Source organism: Pelodiscus sinensis, chromosome 4 (genome assembly GCF_052426305.1).
Source record: "Pelodiscus sinensis isolate ZL-2025 chromosome 4, ASM5242630v1, whole genome shotgun sequence".
In the NCBI taxonomy this organism is placed as follows: Eukaryota; Metazoa; Chordata; order Testudines; family Trionychidae; genus Pelodiscus; species Pelodiscus sinensis.
Window position 1 is genome coordinate 42,417,922 of NC_143055.1, and position 19,892 is coordinate 42,437,813.

The 19,892-nt window shown below is 45.2% G+C and overlaps 1 protein-coding gene across 9 annotated transcripts in view; it reads left to right on the forward strand.

Moving 5' to 3' along the window:
• The first annotated feature begins 389 nt into the window (after window positions 1-389).
• The window catches only part of TBC1D1 (TBC1 domain family member 1), a 188,882-nt gene continuing 169,379 nt past the window's right edge, over window positions 390-19,892 (forward strand). For 3 of the 9 annotated variants that reach the window (XM_014576744.3, XM_025187957.3, XM_075930589.2), the window contains exons 1-2: window positions 390-582; window positions 14,843-15,348. In XM_014576744.3, coding sequence (XP_014432230.3) covers window positions 14,932-15,348 — 417 coding nt within the window. In that variant the 5' untranslated portion in view covers window positions 390-582; window positions 14,843-14,931. The remainder of the gene's footprint in view (window positions 583-14,842; window positions 15,349-19,892) is intronic. The other 6 variants (XM_006129530.3, XM_089777843.1, XM_006129528.3 and 3 more) reach the window with 5 other exon arrangements.

Genomic DNA, 19,892 nt, shown 5'->3' on the forward strand with positions numbered 1-19,892 from the left:
CTGTCCCTGCTACACCAAGTTTGCACCTAGTACTTGTGCCCCGGGGGCAGCTGTTGCTGGTGCCTGTGTTCGCGCGGGGCAGCGTGCAGCGCGCTGCATGTACCTGCTAGCGGCTGAGCCCCCTGCCGGGGGGCTCTGTAGGCGCCGAAGTGGGCAGGCCCCGCCGTGACTGCTCCCTGCCGCTGCCCCCTAAGGAGGCTGCCCTGGCTGAGGCGGGAGTCGCGGCGGGCGCAGCTCCTCGCGCCTGTGAGAGGGACCCCGGCAGCCTCCGGCCGGCGGGGCGCAGCAGCAGCAGCACGTCGGCGCGGAGCCTGCGGAGCCGGCGCTGGGGGGCGCCTCCCCGCGCGTGTGACCCTGCGCGGCAGCGGCGGGGGCAGCCCCGCTCCGGCCTGGGAGGCGCCGCTCGGAGAAGCTGGCACGTAGCGAACGATCCGAAAGCAACAGGAGCTGCATGGCCGCTGTGGTTCCCGGCACGCACGCTCCGCCTTGGGCTCTGCCCCAGCGAGTGCGAGGAGCCGGAGCCCTTCTCTCGCCACCCAGAGCGGCGCTTCCTCGCGAGCCAGCCCATCCTTCCTGCCGTAGGTGAGTCCTCTGAGCTCGAGCTTGCAGCCCTCCGGGCCGAAATGGCAACCAAACTCAGGGCAAGTGGTTCTGGCTTACAGGGTTCATAAGCGGGCGCGGGTGTCATTGTAAATTGCTCGTCTCGCTCTGTCCATTGTAATACACCTGCCCCCTTCCCCAGCAGGGTAAGTACGATCAGTTCATATTTTAGAATCTGGGGCAGTTTTATGGTTTTGGGGAAGTAAAATAATAGTTTATAGGGAAATGCCAACATGAAATGATGTTTAGCTGCCCTGATGACATCTGCCTGTTCCACTTCCCCTTTGCTTGGGGAGTTAGTGGTGTGCATTAAATCCTCAGATTAGATCTCTGTTCAGTGAGGCTCAAAAGCTCTGCCAAAATGACTTTACAGGGTCTGGTTTAAGTTGAGGCAAGCAGGGAGATATAGAGATGCCCCCCCCCCCCCCATCATTGTGGTGTTTATATAAGAGCACCTTCTGTTCTGAGATCTTTAGATAGAGGATCATGTTGTTTACAGTACTGAGGCACAACAGAATGAATTCAGGGTAATCTTACATACTGCCTTTGGCCTGGGAACTATATACACTGAACAGTTGTATATCCATTGCCTAGAAATGCTGGAACTGCTCAAGAACAATATAAGAAGGCAGTTAGGTATACCAATGTGTGATTTTCATTGCAGGATGGTCAAAACACCTGAGCAGGATCTACACTTAAAAGTATATACTGTCACAGTCAGGGGATACCTGCAGCACTGCTGGAAAATGGATACTTCATTACCTGTAGTGGGTGCCCCCAAAATATTCTTGTGGGTTTTAGTGTAAACTAAATCAACCTTGCCATTTTAAAAAAGTTTGATTAATTTTTGTGTAGGGTGTATGTTGTGCAGAGAGCACTTTGAGTCCACAGTTTCCTTCTATTTACTCTTCCCCAAAAAGGTCCATATTTCTACAATCCTTCCTTCTGCTCAGGTGCACATGATGTAATTCCATCCAGAATCTGTCAACACTGTTCCATGTGTCAGAAGGCTCAAGAGTGATCTTTTGAGAGCAACACAGTGCCTTCTCAGAGGGGTGAAGCCAGTCTCTGGTAGTCCAGGGTACTCAGAATGTGAATTTAGATACCGTAAACACAATTAACAAGCCTACAGTACCTTTAATGCTAAGTGCTAAAATAAATGTAAAAGATGAGTGTATGCAGGAGTTATGACATGCAACTATTTTTAGAACAGTTTTAAAAGATTGAGACCTGTCTGTTGCATTTTATTTAGAAAGGAAGCTAATACTGCAATAGGAAACTGTTGCAGTACAGATGGAGGGATTTGTGACCCCAGTTAAATCCAGAGATTGAGTGGAACATTACTGTATGCAATGAATAAAATGTACTCTTGCCATGTATTTAAACCAGGGGTTGGCAACCTTTTCAAACAAAAGAGCCAAACTACATCAAAATTCAGAACAAGTGGTCAACAAAGAGCCGCATAAGAATCCTATTTGCATGACTGAAAATATACAACTTAATATTATTGATAATTGACAAAAGGATTAATAGTAGCATTAATGAAACATTTTACTCACAGACATTATTTATGCTGCTGCATGTTTTCACACATTTCTTTGAAGTTTACATCATAACTGGTCAAATTCAGGTTCATTCAAGCTACGTGAGTAATTATGTGTTTTTAACATTTTTCATTTTAATTTAAAAAGTTGCATGTATTTTGGGAATGACAAAAAAGCCATATTTGGGTTCCATTCTGAGCCATATTTGGCTCAAGAGCCGTAGGTGGCAGACCCCTGATTTAAACACAAATGACTCTGAGCTTTGGACAGTGATAAAAAATGGTATAAGAATTAGGGGTGTAAGAGTGTAGCCATTTAAATAGGTAATCAATTATCCAAATGTTTACATGTGGATCCCAGTCTGACTCCTGGGGAGTTGTCTGCTGCCACACGCTGCTGTCTCTGATACGGAGGTAGCAGCATGTGGCGAGAGGCAGAAGCCCCTAAGTGTGGGAGGAAAATGGCTTAAAAATCGGCTCTCTGCATGCACTAGCAAGAGCCTTCTGCTGGTTCACTCTGTTGCCTTGATATCATAGGCAGGAGCCGTGATCAATTACATGGTCAATCAGTTACACACATTTTAACAACCTTAGTAAGAATGGTCAGGAGCTTCTTTATAAGTGATTAAATATCAAATTGTCAAATTGTGGAAATTTCTGTAAGCACTGTACAACAGTACTATCGACTGAAGTAGTTAATAAGAGAGGAGGGAAAAGGACAGGTCAAAAGGGAAATGGGTGCATTCTGTGATGTGGATTCTTCATAAGAATTCATAGAATTTAGTCAAGTGAAAAATAGATGCCTTTAGGTACACGTTTTTGTGGCATTCTGAACATGTCATTGAATAGGTAAAGTGAAATGAAGTTCAGGGTGTAACATGATTGTCAGTTACATACCTTTTTCATGCCTCAACTAAGGATGTTAAGAAGCAGGTAATTGGCTAATTGTATAGTCGATACAGTTTGTATTGACTACACAATTAGTTAATAAGGGGAGTCTCTTTGTCCCAGTTTGTGCTGGGTCTAGAAGCTACTTCCTGCGCAGGAAGCCTGGCTCCTCCTACATTTAAACTGCAGAGCTGCAGTGGGGCTAAGTCAGGGACCCAGTGCGAGCTGGGAGTAGGACCTATGCATTTTAAATGTAGTAATTGCTGCCCAGCTTTTACTACATTTAAAATGCAGAGGCACAGCAGTCTGGGACCTGACATGAGGCTCTCCTGGCCCGCGGCATTGTGGAGACGGTCCTGGGGGGAACTGACTTTTAAGCTGGCTCCTCCCAGCAGTGGCTCCTACTTCACCCCCTCTTGCTGTCTCTGATACAGAGTCAGCAAGGGTGAGGGGAGGGGAGGGGAGCGATTAGTCGACTCAACTACCCGATAAGGCTAGGCTTATCGGGTGGTTGACTACTCGACTAGTAACTTACATCCCTAATGTGAACACTATAACTTGTCTAGCAAGCTGGCTTGTTTTTCCAGTTTTGGGATTCATTAATGCATATATTAGGTTTTAAAATTTAGATAATTTTAAACTGATTAAGAAGATTCAATACCCAAAATATCAGGCAGGAGCATCTTAATTTCTGTTGTCAGCAATAGCACATAGGAACAGATGTCAAGAGCAGGAACAGTAAACTAGTTTTTTAATTTGCTGATGGATTCCAGATTTGTTTATACACCATTCATTTTGTAATTCATAGCACAGCCAAGTGTCTGTTGCCACTTTCCTGAAAGAATATTCATTGTTTCTTTACACTCCATTTAACTGTTTTTAATTCATTTGAGGCCATAGAACAAAGTGCTAGCTAGTGTGACAGTAATTATTTTGAGTGGTTGTCATCATCAAGGCAAAGGACTTGCCCAGGATTTAAAGCTGTATACATTTTATGGCCTGATCCAAAGCCCACCGAAGTCAATGGAAAGAATCCTTGAAGAGTCAGGATTTTTTGAAAGTACATGATGGATGAGAAATTACTTGGGAATTTTGTGAGAAGCTTTGATATTTGGAATTGAGTGTGTGTGTGTGTGTGTGTGTGTGTGTGTGTGTGTGTAATTATATTTGCACACACACACACACCAAATGGAAGAGTTACCTGTCATTGCTCAGGTCCTTCAGAGCAGGAGGCTGGTGGTTTGGGAGGGTGAGGGGTCTGGTGCAGGAGTCAGGGGAGAGGCTGGGGTTGGCTGCTGGTTTCTACCTGGGGGCCGCCCAGGGCATCAGGGACTGTGCACCTTGCATACTGGCTTGTGCGTGGGGGCTATTGGGCTCTCTCTCTGTCTCCCCTGGCCCATCCCAGGGCAGGGGGCTCTCTTCCTCCCCCTTGTATCCTCCCAGGGTGGGGGACAATCTTCTCCCTCCTCTACTCTCCCCGATGTGGCCTGGCGCAGGGGCACTCTCCCAGCCTCCCATTCTCGCCCTGGACTGGTTAGGTTAGAGGCAGGATGTACTGTGTAAAAGCATCTTTAAGATGTTACTTCTCTGCTGTTGTTTTTTTCTTTGCTGTCTAGATCAGTACTGTATTTCTCAAAGTGGGCCACGGCTGCAGCCAGTGGGAGTGTTGCGGCTCTGTGGCTGCAGAGCTGTTAGGTGAACAAACTGGAGTGGCCTGAGAGCAGCTTTCTCAAGGAACAGATAAGAATTCATGAGGTTAATTGACTATTCAGTTAGCCAGTATTTAACATCCCTAGTGTGGAGTGGTTTCATGTGAGTTCTGCAACCAGCCTCCATTGGCTGATGTGACAATTGGGGCCTCCTCTAGGTAGGGAGGATTTATGTAGTGGCAACATCCAGACCACTTCCTTGTACTGCCTCTGCCACACTGTCAATTCATGCTAACTTTTCTGTGAAGCCTGTCTTCATTTGTAGCCAGGAGCTGTGGCGTGTTTGGCATCTCACTATTGCTTGTCTGCAGTTTCAGCTCTGCATTCAGAATGTTTTATATTTGCATCCTTGACAGTCAAAGAATTTGAACCCAGCTCTAGGCTGATCTTGTAGATGTGGTCCAGAAGAAGGAGTGGAGCACTGCTCCTCGTCCTCCTGCACCCTTGGTTTGCCAAGATCCTGTTTGTCTCTGGGCATAAGCTAGTGCATTGACGTTGACTGCTCTGATTATGACTTTGCTGCTGTGATACCCAAGAGATTAGGAGTGTGGCCCTGCAATAGAGACTGATGAAGTGTAGCATATGTCCATCCATTCTCAGGGAATTTTTTTACAGTAAGGGTAATATCTGCATCACAGATCTGTCTGGTTATTAGGGGAGTGCTGCTACCAGGCTGGCAAAGTTTGCTCTTCCCAGATCTGAATCTAGAATCGAAGGAGACATTCAAGCTTTAAATGATGCTGGCCTAGGCAGGATTCGGGGAGAGGCTGAATGAGTTGCTAGTAGCTGCCCCAAGGCGTATGAGTGAATGATGACGGGGTACAAAGAGATCCAGAAAGCATGCTGTAGCAGGTCAGTTTGCTTGTCCTAACCCAAATATGGTAGTAACTTGGCTGAATGGAGTTTACCAAAGCCTGCAAGGAAAGATTAAGGTATAGGCATGGGCAGTGAGTGACCCTATGGCTGGGGGAGGCTAGCCCTCAGTCCTGTCCCTGCTACTCAGGACCCTGTGGGAGCCAAGTGCCCCCCCCACTGCAGGAGCAGGCCATCCCTGCCCCAGTGGATGGTGCCTGGCCCCAGATGGGTAGCGGGGGTGGAGTGGGCAGTGTATGGCCCTAGCCTTCCCTGGACCATGGGCGGGGGGACTGTGGCCCCCCTGGCTGAAGAGTGTGGGCTGTGCCCAGCCACAGGAGGGCTTGTGGCATGGCCCCAAGTTGTGATGGGGCTGAAACCAGGCATCCCTGGGAAAGAGGGGGGGAGATGCTCTGAAAAGAAGTGGAGGTTGGGGGTGGAGTGTGGGTGGGGCCAGGCTGGCAGTTTGAGAAGACATTGCCTTCCCCTGCCTGTCCTTGGATTTAGGCAAGGGAAACTGTTTTGTCCATTTGCTCTGCATGGTGTGTATCTTTGAGTGAATCAATAAGCAACACTTTATTTTGTAGAAACTGGTTTTGAGTCACTTAAATCAGTCACTGTCCAGACTACAAAATAAAAGGCCAAAAGGATGCCAAATACCATTGGGTCAGGCTAGTTAACGTGATTGGAAAACAGGGATGTTGCAGTCTAAAGATCCGATCTAGATTAATAGATTCCAAGGCCAGAAGGGTCTGTTGTGGTCATTTAATTTGACTCCAGTATAATATACACAACTTCCTCCAAAATAATTCCTAGAGTAGATTTTTGAAGAATATATCCAATCTTGATTTAAAAAATGTTAATGATGGAGAACTCATCCTAACCATTGAAAGAGGGGTAGGTTCACATAGTTCCACCTTTGGTGGGATGAAGAAAGCAAAACCTGTTCTCTGAGAGGGTACTTGAGGGGATTAAAACATTCGTCACTTTGTAATTGTGCTTAGCTTGAATGGGATTATTAACAAGCATAAAATTAACAGGTCTACCCAGAGGCAGAAAGTTACACATACACATAAATATTTGTGGATCAGTTCCTAAAGCAGAATTTATCCCTTAGTTTACATTAGACCCCATTGAAAGCAATGGCATTAAACTTCTATAATTTAGGACAGAATTTGTCTATAAATTAGGACAAGAACAACAGAAGGAAGTCACACAGAAAGAATGGATATGAGGAAGGAAGACAAGGCTGACTACAGGGAGATTCTGAGGCTTGTGAGTTAGAGATGCATGTTCTAGGCATTAAAATTAGGTTCCATTAGCTCTTTGGCACTACTAATATTGAATCCCAAGAATCTGCTTTTTCTATTACTGTTCATGATTTTAGTTCCAAAAGTTAGATTTAGTTCTAGGTTTTTGAAAGAGGACAGTCCATTTGAAAATGGCACAAGTGTGGACATGGAAAGCAATTCATGTACTTAGTTTTTAAAAAGGCAAGTTGATGCCAAGAATCTTTGAGTTTATATTAAATACACTCCAGAAGTTCAATACTTGTTGAAGTATGTCCAAACAGATGTCTAATATAGTTTAATCCTTAGATCAAGCATTGAAAATAACTTGTTACTCTCTGCTGTAATGTTAGATGTCTCTATGGCAGCAACATTTTACATCACTGGAGATTGTGATTGGCGCTGGACACAATTTTATGAATAAAATTTTTTTTCATAAAAATTACTTTTTAATTGGAGCATTTTCATGAAAATGTTTGATTAAATCAAAAAAAATCTTTCCCCCAAAGAAATTGGGGAAAAAAGAAACTGGGAAATACGGTCTAGATGAAATTACTATAAGATGGGTGCACAGCAGGTTGAAAGGCCAATTTAGAACAGTTATCAATGGTTCACTGTCAAATGGTAGGACATATCTAATTTGAGCGCAGAGAGGTTAATCATGGATCTGGAGCTATTCAATATTGTCATTAATGACTTGAATAATGGAGTGAAGAGAATGTTTATACATTTTTCAGATGACATCTAGCTGGAAGCAGTTGCAAGCACTTTGGAGGACAGGATTAGAATTCAAAACAACCTTGACAAATTGTCAAATTGATCTGAATTCAACAAGATGAAGTTCAATAAAGTCAAATTCATAGCACTTGACATAGAAAGGAAAAATCAAATGTACAATTAGGATTGCCAGGTGTTCGGTATTGAACCAGACAGTCTGGTACTTGGGTCTTCCATCTGGTAAAAAAAATTCAGAAAATACCGGACATGTGAAATGTCCAGTATTTTCTGTTTTTCCTGGCTCAGGCATCCACCAGAACATGCGCAGCTCAGGCTGACTTGAGGGGGGGTGGAGGGAAGGAGAGGAGGAAGGGGGGATGGAGCGTCCTGGGCAGGGCTTAATATAAAAGAATGCAGCATACTGGGATCTCAGAGAACAGACTTCAAAATAGCCTCCTTAAAAGGGTAAACTTTTCCTTTTGTTGACAAAAAAAAACCCAACAAACTTTTCCCAGGGAATATTGGCACTTTTTTTTTTTTTTTTTTTTTTTAAACACTGGTCCTGGGAATTAAAGGGTCCATGACTGTTTTTTCAGCCCCGGTCAGTTCCTTCCCCTCTTATCCCCTCTCCCCCCCAAACATGTACAGCTACAAAATGGGAAATGACTGGTTAGGTGAGGGGTGGGCATTAATTTTTGGCTGGTGGCCACTTCAAAAATGTTTGAAATAGCCCAGGGCCACCTTGGAAGGGGCGGGGCCTAAACAGGAAGGGGCAGGGCTACCCCACCCTCACCCCATGACTGGTCTGGGGGTGGGGGAGCTCCTTTGCCCCCCCCTTCCCACTAGGCACTCATGCCCTGGAAGGGGCTTGGCAAGCTCCCCTACCACCAGGCTATTTAGGTCCTGGGGGCAAGAAAATGTGGGAAGCCTCCTCCCACCCTGCAAGGAGCATGTGGCACTTTGAAGTACCGTGGGATCCTCGCAGGGCTGGGGCAGGGCGAAGGAAGCTTCACCAGCAACCCCGCCCCCAGGTTCTGATTGGCCTGGGGGCGGGGGAGTGTGCAAAGCCTCCTCTGCTCTCCCCCCCGCCCTGTGAGCAGTGCATGGTACTTCAAAGCACCACATGCCCCTGGCAGGGCGGGAGAGGCTTCGGGTGCTCCCCCTCCCCCAAGCCTTAATTGGCCTCTGGGGTAGGGGAGCAGCAGGGTCTCCGTGGCTCAGATCCAACCACTTGGCGGGCCGAATCTGTCCCACAGAGGTCCTTTTGCCCACCCCTGGGTTAGGCGGTAATACTGGTGAAGAAAATCTTGACGTTATACTAGATCACAAAGTGAATATGAGCCAATAGTGTGGTGAACCTGTGTAAAAGGCTAGTATTGCTCCTGTTTTAACAGGAGTGTCATTTGTAAGACATGAGAGGTAATTGCCCCTCTATTGCGCACTGGTAAGGCCTCAGCTGAACTACCGTATCTGTTTCTGGATGCCATACTATAGCAGATGTATGGACAAACTGGAGAGAGTCCAGAGGATAATAACAAATTCTAAAAGAGTTAGAAAACCTGATCTAGGAGGAAACATTGAAAATGTTGGTTGTGTTTTAGTTTTGGAGGAAAGAAGAGTGATTGTGGGACCTGATAATGTATTAACAGCTGTAATAAAGAGGACTTTCACCGTGTGTGTGTGTCACTTAAGCTATGTCTACATACGTTATTTCGGAATAAATTCAAAATAATGGGCTTCTTACTCTGACTTCTGTAAACCTTATTTCATGAGGAGTAAGGGAAGTTGCGGGAAGAACGCTCTAATTAGAAATAACTGCTGTGCCAAAAGTCAAAATATGCTGTTCTGACTTAAGCTACGCAATTAGCATAGCTCAAGTTGTGTAGCTAATTTTATGTTTAGCCCTCCTGTGTAGATGTGCCCTTATTGAAAGAGTGGAAGCCCCCAGAGCACTTGTCTGCAACCCCACACCAACTGAAAGGCCAAACAAATTAAATTGGATCCATGGTTAAGTTTTTTCCAGTTTTAACAATGTACCACGTATTAACTAGTAACAAAGGATTTAAAAAAATCTTAAATATCAGAGTTTGCAGATATCTACAACTCTAAAAAAAATTGTTAAAAGAAGCCTTTCCTTTTTTACCTTAAGCCATTAACACCTATGTAAACTTTGTTTGAAATGCAATCATGCAAATGTCATGAGCTAGGCCTTTTGTTCTAGTATACAAAAGCAGCCTAAAAGCTTTAATTCACCTTTGGCATCACTCCTTACAGCCTGTCCTAGCCCAGGAGAGAGTCCTATGTCTACAGCCCAACTAGGGCTGTTGTGCTGAGACAGATAGTCTGACTCTTGTTGCAAGTTATGACACCCCAAATAAAGTCACCTCTGCTCCCATCTCACTGCAAAGACTCCAGCAACCACCCACAACCTCTTTTCCCCACCTCCCCCCATGTAATCTGCTCCTTCCCTCCCCAGCCCAGCCTAGAAGAGAGTCCAGAAGAGAGTCACACAGCTAGGGCTGCTGTGCTGAGACAGTGTTTGACTCTTGCTGCCTGCAGCCCAGATGGAAGCAAATTAAGACACCCCAAACAAACTGTCCCCTGATCCCGCCTCACTGCACAGATGCCAACAACCCCACTCCCCGCTACACACACACTTCCTCCACCTATTCCATGCAGTCTGCTCCCCCTTTCCCAGACCAGGAAGTTAGGAGTGTGCTGGGTTTCCTCACAGGAAGTGGCAGGCAAACTCAGCTGCTGTAATCGGATATCTAATCAAACCTCTACTCTAGGGTTGCCAGGTGTCCGGTTTTGAACCAGACAGTCCAGAATTTGAGCTTTCTGTTCAGGAAACAAAATGAGGAAATATAAATATCTGGTATTTTCTAAATAAGGTGTAATGTAGATTGTGATGTCATGTCAAGTGTGTCCAGAATTTTTGTTGAAACCATCTGGCAACCCTACTCCTCTTCCAGACATGTACTTACTACACGCTCCAAACTCCCCTCCCTTTTGCCCCCCTGCCATCCCAGCCACATACTTACTTACTTCCTCCCTCCTCCTTATGCCCCCTTCCCTACCAGCAAGCTTGTTGTCTGGAGCAGGAAGTTTCTGCTGCTGCAGTAGTTCTCCTCCCAGCCTTAAACCTCTTGGTGGGGCTTATTTAGCAGCTGCACGGCCGCCCTGAAGTGCAGCTTACAGAGAACTTAGGTTATAATTGGTGAACATGACGTTCATGCTCTTGGCGGTATGTGCTAGCTGAGCCCTGAACGACTCAAAACTACCTGGTCAGTTGCTGAATTGTTTTCCATTTTCAGTGTTAGCAAAAAAAGTTTCACAATAGTGTCTCAAAAAGGGAAGAGACAGCTTCATTTCCCTATAGGGAGTTTGCATCCTTGAAAGAAGCCTTTGCAAGAGCACAGTGGTAATGTTGTTACAAAGCATTTTGTTGGTTAGACAAAAATAGAAGTGCTTCCTTAAGCTGAGGTCAACAACAGTGACATTTTGTTTATAAACGGAGAGATTTCTGGACTACATGAAACGAGCAGTACTTGAAAGATGTTTAAAATAATTGAAATGAGGCATACAAATATATATTTCTTATAGTATTTACATCTTTCAGCCGCTGCTGAAACTGACCGCCTGTTCTGACTTACATACAGATTCAACTTAAGAACCCCAAGCTCCCCAAGTCAGCTGCTGCTGAAACTGATCAGCGGCTGATTCCAGGAAGCCTGGGGCAGAGCAACTCTGCCTCGGGCTTCCTGTAGTCAGCGCTGGTCAGTTTCAGCAGCGGCTGACTTGGGGACGCCTGGGGCAGAGCAGCTGGGGTGCTGCTGGGTTGCTCCAGTAGCACCGCTCCTCGCTCCTTGGCGCTACTGGACCAACCCAGCAGCACCCCAGCTGCTCTGCCCCAGGCGTACTGATTCAGCCACTGCTGAAACTGACCAGCAGTGGCTGAATCAGGATCTGGGGCAGAGCAGCTGGGGTGCTGCCGGGTTGGTCCAGTAGTGCCCAGAGCGGCGCTGCAGGACCAATCGGCAGCACCCCAGCTGCTCTGCCCTAGGGTCCACAACAAAAGCCTGGTCTGCTGGGGGGGGGGCACACTAGCTGCGCCCCCCCCCAGCAGACCAGGGACACGGGGAGCAGAGCCGCAGCGGCAGCGGGGTGCCGCGCCTCTGAGGCTTTGCTCTGGCAAAGTCTCAGAGGCGAGGGACCCCGCTGCGGCTGCGGCTTCAGTCCCGGTGCCTGTGGTCTGCTGGGGACCGTCCCCAGCAGACCACAGGCACTGGAGCGAAGCCGCAGCAGCTCTGGCAAAGCCTCAGAAGCTCGGGAACCGCCGCTGCTGCGGCTTCAGTCCCGGTGCCCCTGGTCTCCAGCAGACCAGGGGCACTGGGAGCAGCTTACGAACGGGGCTTTCTCGCCCCGGAGCTCGCAGGCAGCAATCCGCCACCTCGAAAGCCCCGTTCGTAAGTGCGGATCCGACATAAGTCGGATCCGCGTAAGTCGGAGACTGCCTGTATTCAAGATAGCTAAGTCTAAAGCTTACTGTGAAGAATTACCAATGGATCTCACAATGCTGACTAACTGGGCAGCAAAATGACAGATAATGTTCAGTGTTGATAAATGCAAAGTATGCATATTGGAAAACATAATCCCAACTCTACATACAAATTGCTGAGTCTAAATTAGCTGTTACCACTCAAGAAGTCTTGCAGTCATTGTATCTAGTTCTTTGAAAACATCTGCTCACTATGGCATTAAAGAAAACTGACAATATTAGGAATAATTGAAGAAAGGATAGATAATAAGCAGGGCTTGCCAAACCATGGTGAGCCCTGCTCGCCAGCCGCGCTGTCCGGCGATCTGCAGAAGAACCCGAACCTGGCTCTTCTGGGTTCTATTGCATTATTTGTCGAGCCCTGATAATAAGACAGAAAATATCATAGAGCCTCTATAAACTCATGGTACACTCACACTTGCAATCCTGCATGCAGTTCTGGTTGCCTTCTCTCAAAAAAGTTATACTAGAATTGGAAAAGATAGAGAGAAGGACTGCAGAAATGCAGAGGGGTATGGAACAGCTTTCATATGGGGATAGATTAAAAAATCTGAGACTTGTTTAATTTAGAAAATAGATGAGTAAGGTTGGTATGACAAAGATCTATAAAATGAATGGTACAGAGACAATAAATAGTTCAGCATTATTTACTGTATCACATAACACAAGAACAAGGGGTTCCCAATGAAATTAATAGGCATTAAGTTTAAAATTAATAAAGTGCGTTTTAATCCAACATGGTCCATTTGTGGAGCTTGGTACTAGGCGATGATAGAAAGGGCAAAAATATAACTGGGTTTAAAAAAGAATTAGATAAGTTCATGGAGGATTGATTCATCAATTGGTGTTAGCTAGGATGGTCAGAGATGCAATCACATGCTCTGGGAGTTCCTAGCTTCTGATTTCTAGAAGCTGGGAGTGGGCAGCAGGGACAGACCACTCAATAATTGCCCCAGTTTATCTATTCCCTTTGAAGTGTTTGATACTAGCCTCTGTTGGAAGACAGGATACTGGGCTTGATAGACAATTGGTTTTACCGTGAAGGGCCATTCTTATGTTATGTAGATTAAATAATAATAATTAAAGAAATAATATATAAATAATGCCAATTAACAGGGCTTGCCGAACCGCGGCGAGCCCCACTCGCCAGCTGTGCTGTCCGGCGATCTGCGCATGCGGAGATCGTTCTGCGCATGTGCAGATCGCCCGAACCCGGCTCTTCTGGGTTGCAGTCTACTCTCCATGGGCAAGTAGATTGCATTATTTGTCGAGCCCTGCCAGTCAACATGGTTTTGTTGAAAAGAGAGTTTGTCAAACTAACCTGATACATTTTCAATGAACTTGTAAATTTGATTGGAAAAGGTAATAGTGTTTGTAATATACTTAGATGTTTGTCAGGTATTTGTGTTGACAACACAGAGCACCTGGATTTAGAAATTAAAAAGATACAAAATTATCATAGCATACATTAAATTGATTAAAAACTGGCTAAGGAATAAGTCTAAAAATGTCATTTTAATGGGGGAATTGTCACTGAGCTGCTGTTTTGCTTGTGAGGTCCAGCAGGGATTCTTGGCTCTGTGTTATTTAGCATTTTTACCAATGATCTGGAAGAAAACATAAAATCATTGCTGATAAAGTTTGCAGGTGACACAAATATTGGGAGACTGATAAATAATCAAGAGGGAAGGAAACTGATACAGAGCATTTGGGTTGCTTGGTAAGCTGGGCACAAGGAAACAATGTACATTTCAATATAGATAAATCAGTCCTACATCTAGGAACAAGGAATGGAATCTCAATTACAGGATTGGAGAGACTGTCCTGGGCAGCAGTGATGCTGATAAAGACTCATAGGAATAGTTTACCTTGAATTGTGGTCGATTCTCCATCTCTGGCAATTTTAAAGTCAAGATGGCATGCTTTTCTAAAATATACGGTCTAGTTCAATCATAGCTATAGGATCTGAAGCAGGAATTAATTCAGCCAAGACCTATGGATATACAGGAGGCTAGACTAGATGATTATAAAATTACTAGATGGTCCCTTCTGGTCTTGAAATCAATGAATATGGCTACTCTGGGCTGCAATGTAAGTCCAGAGTTAGTAGAACTTGAGTTAGCAGATGTTGGGTTTGTTAACACAGGGCTTGAGCATTTCTACTATTTGTAGCTCTGGGTTTGGAATTGTTGAGCCCTGAATCCCAACCTTGTGTTCCAGTGTCTATATTTATATTGTGCAGGCTTGAGTTGAACTACTTAGATCCCAGACTTCCAAGTCTCTTCCCAAAATGTGACCTCTTCAGCCCTTTGTTGTGGTGAAGTGTGGGAAAACTTGACTGACCAACAAATTTGACTGTCAAGAGGACAAAAAAGCCCATGAAGCCAAACTGTGGGAATACTTTTGGCAGGCTCCCAGAGCATGAATCCTAGTAGGGCTGTGTTCACACTGCAGAGCAGTGGGGCTTGTACACTGCTTGACTCAGGCATGAACCTTCAAGACCATAGAGTTCAAGCTCTATGGATTTGTGTGTAGATGAAGGAGAATTAGGCTTGAACCTGAGTTTGAACCCTGGGTTTACGCTGAAGTGTAGAAAATGAATGTTTCCATTATTGGTTACTGTTTTTAAGTAGAAAATTGTAAATGACTGTTACTGTAACTATAAATATCTCTTTCCTTTCAGAATTCCAGTACTGTGCAATTAAAGGAATCTTCATTCCTGGGAACTTGAAACTCTGGTAGATTATTTCTGAATCCCTTGATGATTATAAAATGGAGCCTCTGTCATTCAAAGTTAAAAAACTTCAAGCACCCACTGATCTCTCAGTGGATTTTAGTCTCCAGCTTGTTGGTTCTCTGCCAGTACATTCTCTAACCACCATGCCAATGCTGCCTTGGATAGTGACAGAGATTCGGCGGCTCAGTATGCAGTCTTCCGTAGAAGAACCTAGCACCACCCAAATCCAGCTTTATGTTTCACCAGCAAGCCTGCGATGTGAACTAGACACAGGGAAAAGCCAACAGTGGGATCCTTTGAGTTGCTGCAGCCTGTTTGAGTATAAGCCACAACATGTCCACAAACTGATTCACAATAGCCACGATCCAAGTTACTTTGCTTGTCTGATAAAAGGTGGAGCAGTAAATCAGCAAAGTATCTGTTACGTATTCAGAGCTGCTGATCAAACAAAAGTAAGTAAGAAAGTAATTCTCTTGCTTTGCTCCATAAGATATTAGAAGCTGATTTTTGGGACATGTAAATGCAGAAGAGAAATTAATACTATGCATTTCAAAGTGAGATAACTTTTCTGATGATTGGATCTTTTCATTACAGTCTGACTTCTAGAAACTCAGTCTTGCAAAGACATAACACAGGGGCTGAACTTACACACACTCAGTTTTACTGTGTAAGGTTAGGCACAAATGTACATCTTTGCAGGATCAGGGCTTAGTTTACAATAAGCTAGTGATAGGGGCTGAAATCCTGGCTCTGCTGAAGTCAGTGGAAGTTTTTCTATTGATGTCAGTGGGGCTAGGATTTCATCCATAAACTGCGGTGGACCTTCTCTAATCCTACATTATATGAGTAGCTTGTGTTCCCTCTGAGAATGCTGTTGTTCTAAAAATAGGCATCCAGTTCTGCTTTTCTTATCCATGTGAGTAATCTGCTAATACCATTTGCTCACATGAGTAAGGTGAGTAAAACTGGGCATTAGGTTTCTGAAGCTGATTAGTAGTGTTCAGTGGGCAAAGCGGTAACACCACTGAGGTATAATTTGCAGTTATTAATATTGGAGGCAAAGCTCGCACTGGACCAAATCCTTCATGCTTTACTCATGAGAATGGCCCCTGAAGTCCCTCAGAGAGATTTTTTGTTTGCATGGGTTCAGTATATCACATTGATCTACCGACAGCTATCTGCTCCGCAGCAAGACAGGGTATAACACCAAACAGAATGGTGCCTGGCTCAGTGCTGGATACATGGTTATGGACACCACTTCAGTTAAATTCCCCCAAGATAAAAAAACAGCTAATTAAACTAACAGCCAAATAGGGCCTAAATCGCAAGTGCATCAGTGAGAAAATACTGTCAAATTTAAAAAGGGGCCACTCAATATGATATAAGATGTATGCATTTAAGAGTGGGAGTAGATGGACTTGGCACTGAGTAGAAAGAAGCTTTTACAAATGGTTATGTACTTCATTATGTGGATTGTGGTTTCGTTAGGATGATAGTTAAAATCTTTCATCACCTCCAGTATAATTTCTTCTTTAACAGAGTGAAAAACAGAATACTATTTTCACTTGCTCGATCTGACTCCTGGAACTGTTTGAAATAAGGGAAGTACAAACATTTGGGGTTACAGTTTCAACTGTGTCCATAGATTTTTGGATGCCAGTGTCTGTGATCATTATTGTTTTAATTTGGAATTGCGTCATCTCTGTTGTGTTTTTCTTTACAGTGTCCATTTATTTTGTCTCTGCGTGCATGTAAGCATTACTGAAAGTTGTGCATGCTTATCAGAGAGAGATCTGTGTATTGAGACAGCAGAGTACCCAGATTGGAAGCACAGCAGTGTGTTAGGATCATTATTGTTTTAATCTGAAATTCTCTCATCTCTGTTTTGTTCTCCTTCAGAAGAAACAAGTATTAGAACTCTTAACTTCTGTGGACTGAGTGACTCAGCAGACTCCTATTCCAGTCCATTAGCTCTTTTGTCCCAGAGGATGCCTTTCAGTGCCTGCAGCATTTGCTCAGAGAAATCAAACAGTAGTTTTCCAGATTTAGATTGTGTTGATATGATCAGCTTCCTCTTTGTTGCCTCAATGGACAAAATATGTACAGCATATTTTTTTCTATTTGTGCCTATTTATTTAGGAAAAAACACAACAGTCCAAATTAGCTTGGTGACCGCGTTGAATTACTAAAACTTTGTTGTAAGCCACCCACCTCAGAGCAGGTCTTGAATTTACACTCTATTTACTTTACTTATTTACCAGTCCAGTCTTGCTGAATAAACATTTAGAAGTTATGATCTCACCTTTCTGAAAAACTCAGGCAGAATTTGTTTACATATGAGAAATTGGGCCAAATATAACTTATTAATACAGTGGTTACAGCTGCAGTAGACTTAATTGCTTATTCTCGGTGTTACTTTTCATTATTCACCCCCTAGGCTTTTTCCAAAGTATTGTAATAATTAGGGACATGCAGTGCATTTTATAGGACAAAAGGTCTCTGGTTAAAATGCTATAAGATCCAAGTCCATAAGTATCTCTGTTGCAGCTCTGTTGATAAATCCAGGAAAGGCAATGCTTGATGTAGATCTGTGGTGGGCAACCAATGGGCCAGAACGACATGATGCCTACTGCTTTCGCAGCTCCCTTTGGCCAATAACAGTGAACCACAGCAGTGGGAGCTGTGGAGGGCTGTTCCTGTGGTCAAAATCAGCAGAGTGTGTGGTGGGCCACCAGCAGATTATCCTATTGAGCCTCTGCAGTTTGTCCACCACTGATGGAGATGGAATTCACACTAATACAGGAAGATAGGGCTCCAGCCAAATTGGATTGAAAACCAATCTTGAATTACTGGGAGGAGGAGTGTGTGTGAGGGAAGGGATGGGCCATTGGGTGATGAAGTGGGGCAGAGGGGCCAGGGAAGAGGCAGAGCAAGAGAGGGACCTTGGGGATACAGTTACCAGTATATTAGAAAGGTGGCAAGTACCACACCATTCCTGAAATCACCTCACTCTTATTTTTGTTGGACAATTTTAAATGTAAGACTCTTGCTAGGTAGCAAATAAAGTAATTTGTTTTTAAAATCACAGAAATGAACAAATACTATATATACTTCACTGGCAGTGGTCCCCAACGCAGTGCCTGGCGCCCGCCGGGGCATTTATGTGCGCCCACATAGTGACCAGGGCCAGCCCGAGCCATTCTTGCACCTCGGGCACACAGCGCATGCGTGGTGTCTCCCCCGGGCGTGTGACACATGCGCAGCCCCTGCCCCTGGGCTCCCTGCAGCCCCAAAAGGTTGGGGACCACTGCCTCATTGCCTCTTGCATGATCCGTAATTAATTGGTCAGCTGCTTGTGAGCATCAGGGAAGAAGCAAGTCTAAAGGTGGAATTTGAAGGAAAGGGCAGTGGCCTTACATATAAGTTCAGGGAGTATGTTTCACATAAGAGCAGGCTGGACAGAAGAAGGCAGGAAGATGGCTGTGGGAGAAGCAGATAAGGAAGACTAGTATGATTAATAGGCTGAGGAGGGGGCAATGTGGTAAGAGACAAGCATAATTGTGAAGGACTTTGAAGGTGTAAGGGTAAATGGAGGAGAGTATCGGGGAACAGCTACTATATGTGGCATACTTCCTAGGGGACCTGGCTCAGAACCAAGCGAATGTCTGCATATGCAAATATTAACAGCGAGACCTTGGGATTTAGAGCAGGCCTGGGCAAAATATGGCCCATGGGCTAGATGCGGCCCCTCAGGCCACCAGATCTGGCCTAAGGAGACAGGCAGGCTCCCCTGCTTGCCCCGTTCACCCTTAGAAACACAGCTGCCAGGTCCCCTTTCTGTTTCAAAACTGGAGGGAAGAGGGAAAAGCTTCAAGAGCTGCCCCTACCCCCAGAACAATCTCATTGGCTGGTTTCTGGCCAGAAAATGGCCAATGGTAACTGCCTGTTTGAATAAGAGGCAGCCAAGAAGAACCATGCACCCTCTCCTCGGCTCAGTTATTCACATAAGCACATGGCCAGGCAAGGCAAGCTGGCTGGGAAACGTTTTAAGCTCTGCAAGCCTTAGCTCGGCAGGCAGGCAGGCAGGCTGGTTTGGCTACTGGCTGATAAGTCTCCTGGACAGAACTTGCTGCCTCTGGCACCCTAGCCACTCCCTTCCCCAATCCTCTTCCCCCCCAATCAATATACCCAAACCCTCTTGTACTCCCTCCCAAATCTGGCACACCAGTCTCTGCCTCAGATCACAATCCCCTCCTATCCTAGGTCACATCCCAAACCCCTGCACGCCAGTCCCCTGCCCTAGGTCACAACTGCCTTCTTCATGCAAACTCCCTCCCAGACTCCAGTCTCCCTCCTGCACCCCAGTCCTTTACCCCAAGCTTCCTTCTGCACTCAACCTCCATCCCAGACCCTGCATCTTCTCCATTAATACATGAAAGAGTGCGGCCCTTGTCCACTTTCCAAAATCTTGGTGTGGTCCCCCTTCAAAAATTATTGCCCACCCCTGGTTTAGAGTATAGAGTCTTAAAGTACTGTGTACTATGACTGCCAGGGTTCAGTAGGTCATTGCCACAGAGTAAACAGGATCCTCACTGGGCCAGCTTTTACTGAGGCTACTCTTTGCTTGTGACCTGTTCAAGGGAAAGAGCAGGAGATTCATTAATGAGTCCCTCCTTTTTCTCAGGGAACCCTCTGTAGCTCCTAACCCTTTCTCTGTCTCTGCTCAGCTTCCATAACCTTTCTAGGGCTCTTGCAGAAAGAGAATAGACTAGAACAGGTTCTTGGATGAATCATAGCAAAAAATGAAAGTGTGTGTGAGAGGTTGTGTGAGAGGTTGTATGTTTCATTTGTTTCTCTAGTACTGGGGATGGCAATAATTTTTGGTTGGGGGCCACTCCAAGATTTTGGAAAGTAGTAAAGGGCTGCATTTTTCTATGGAGGAGATGCATGGTCTAGGATGAAGGTTGGGTGCAGAAGAGCACACGGGGTAAGGGAC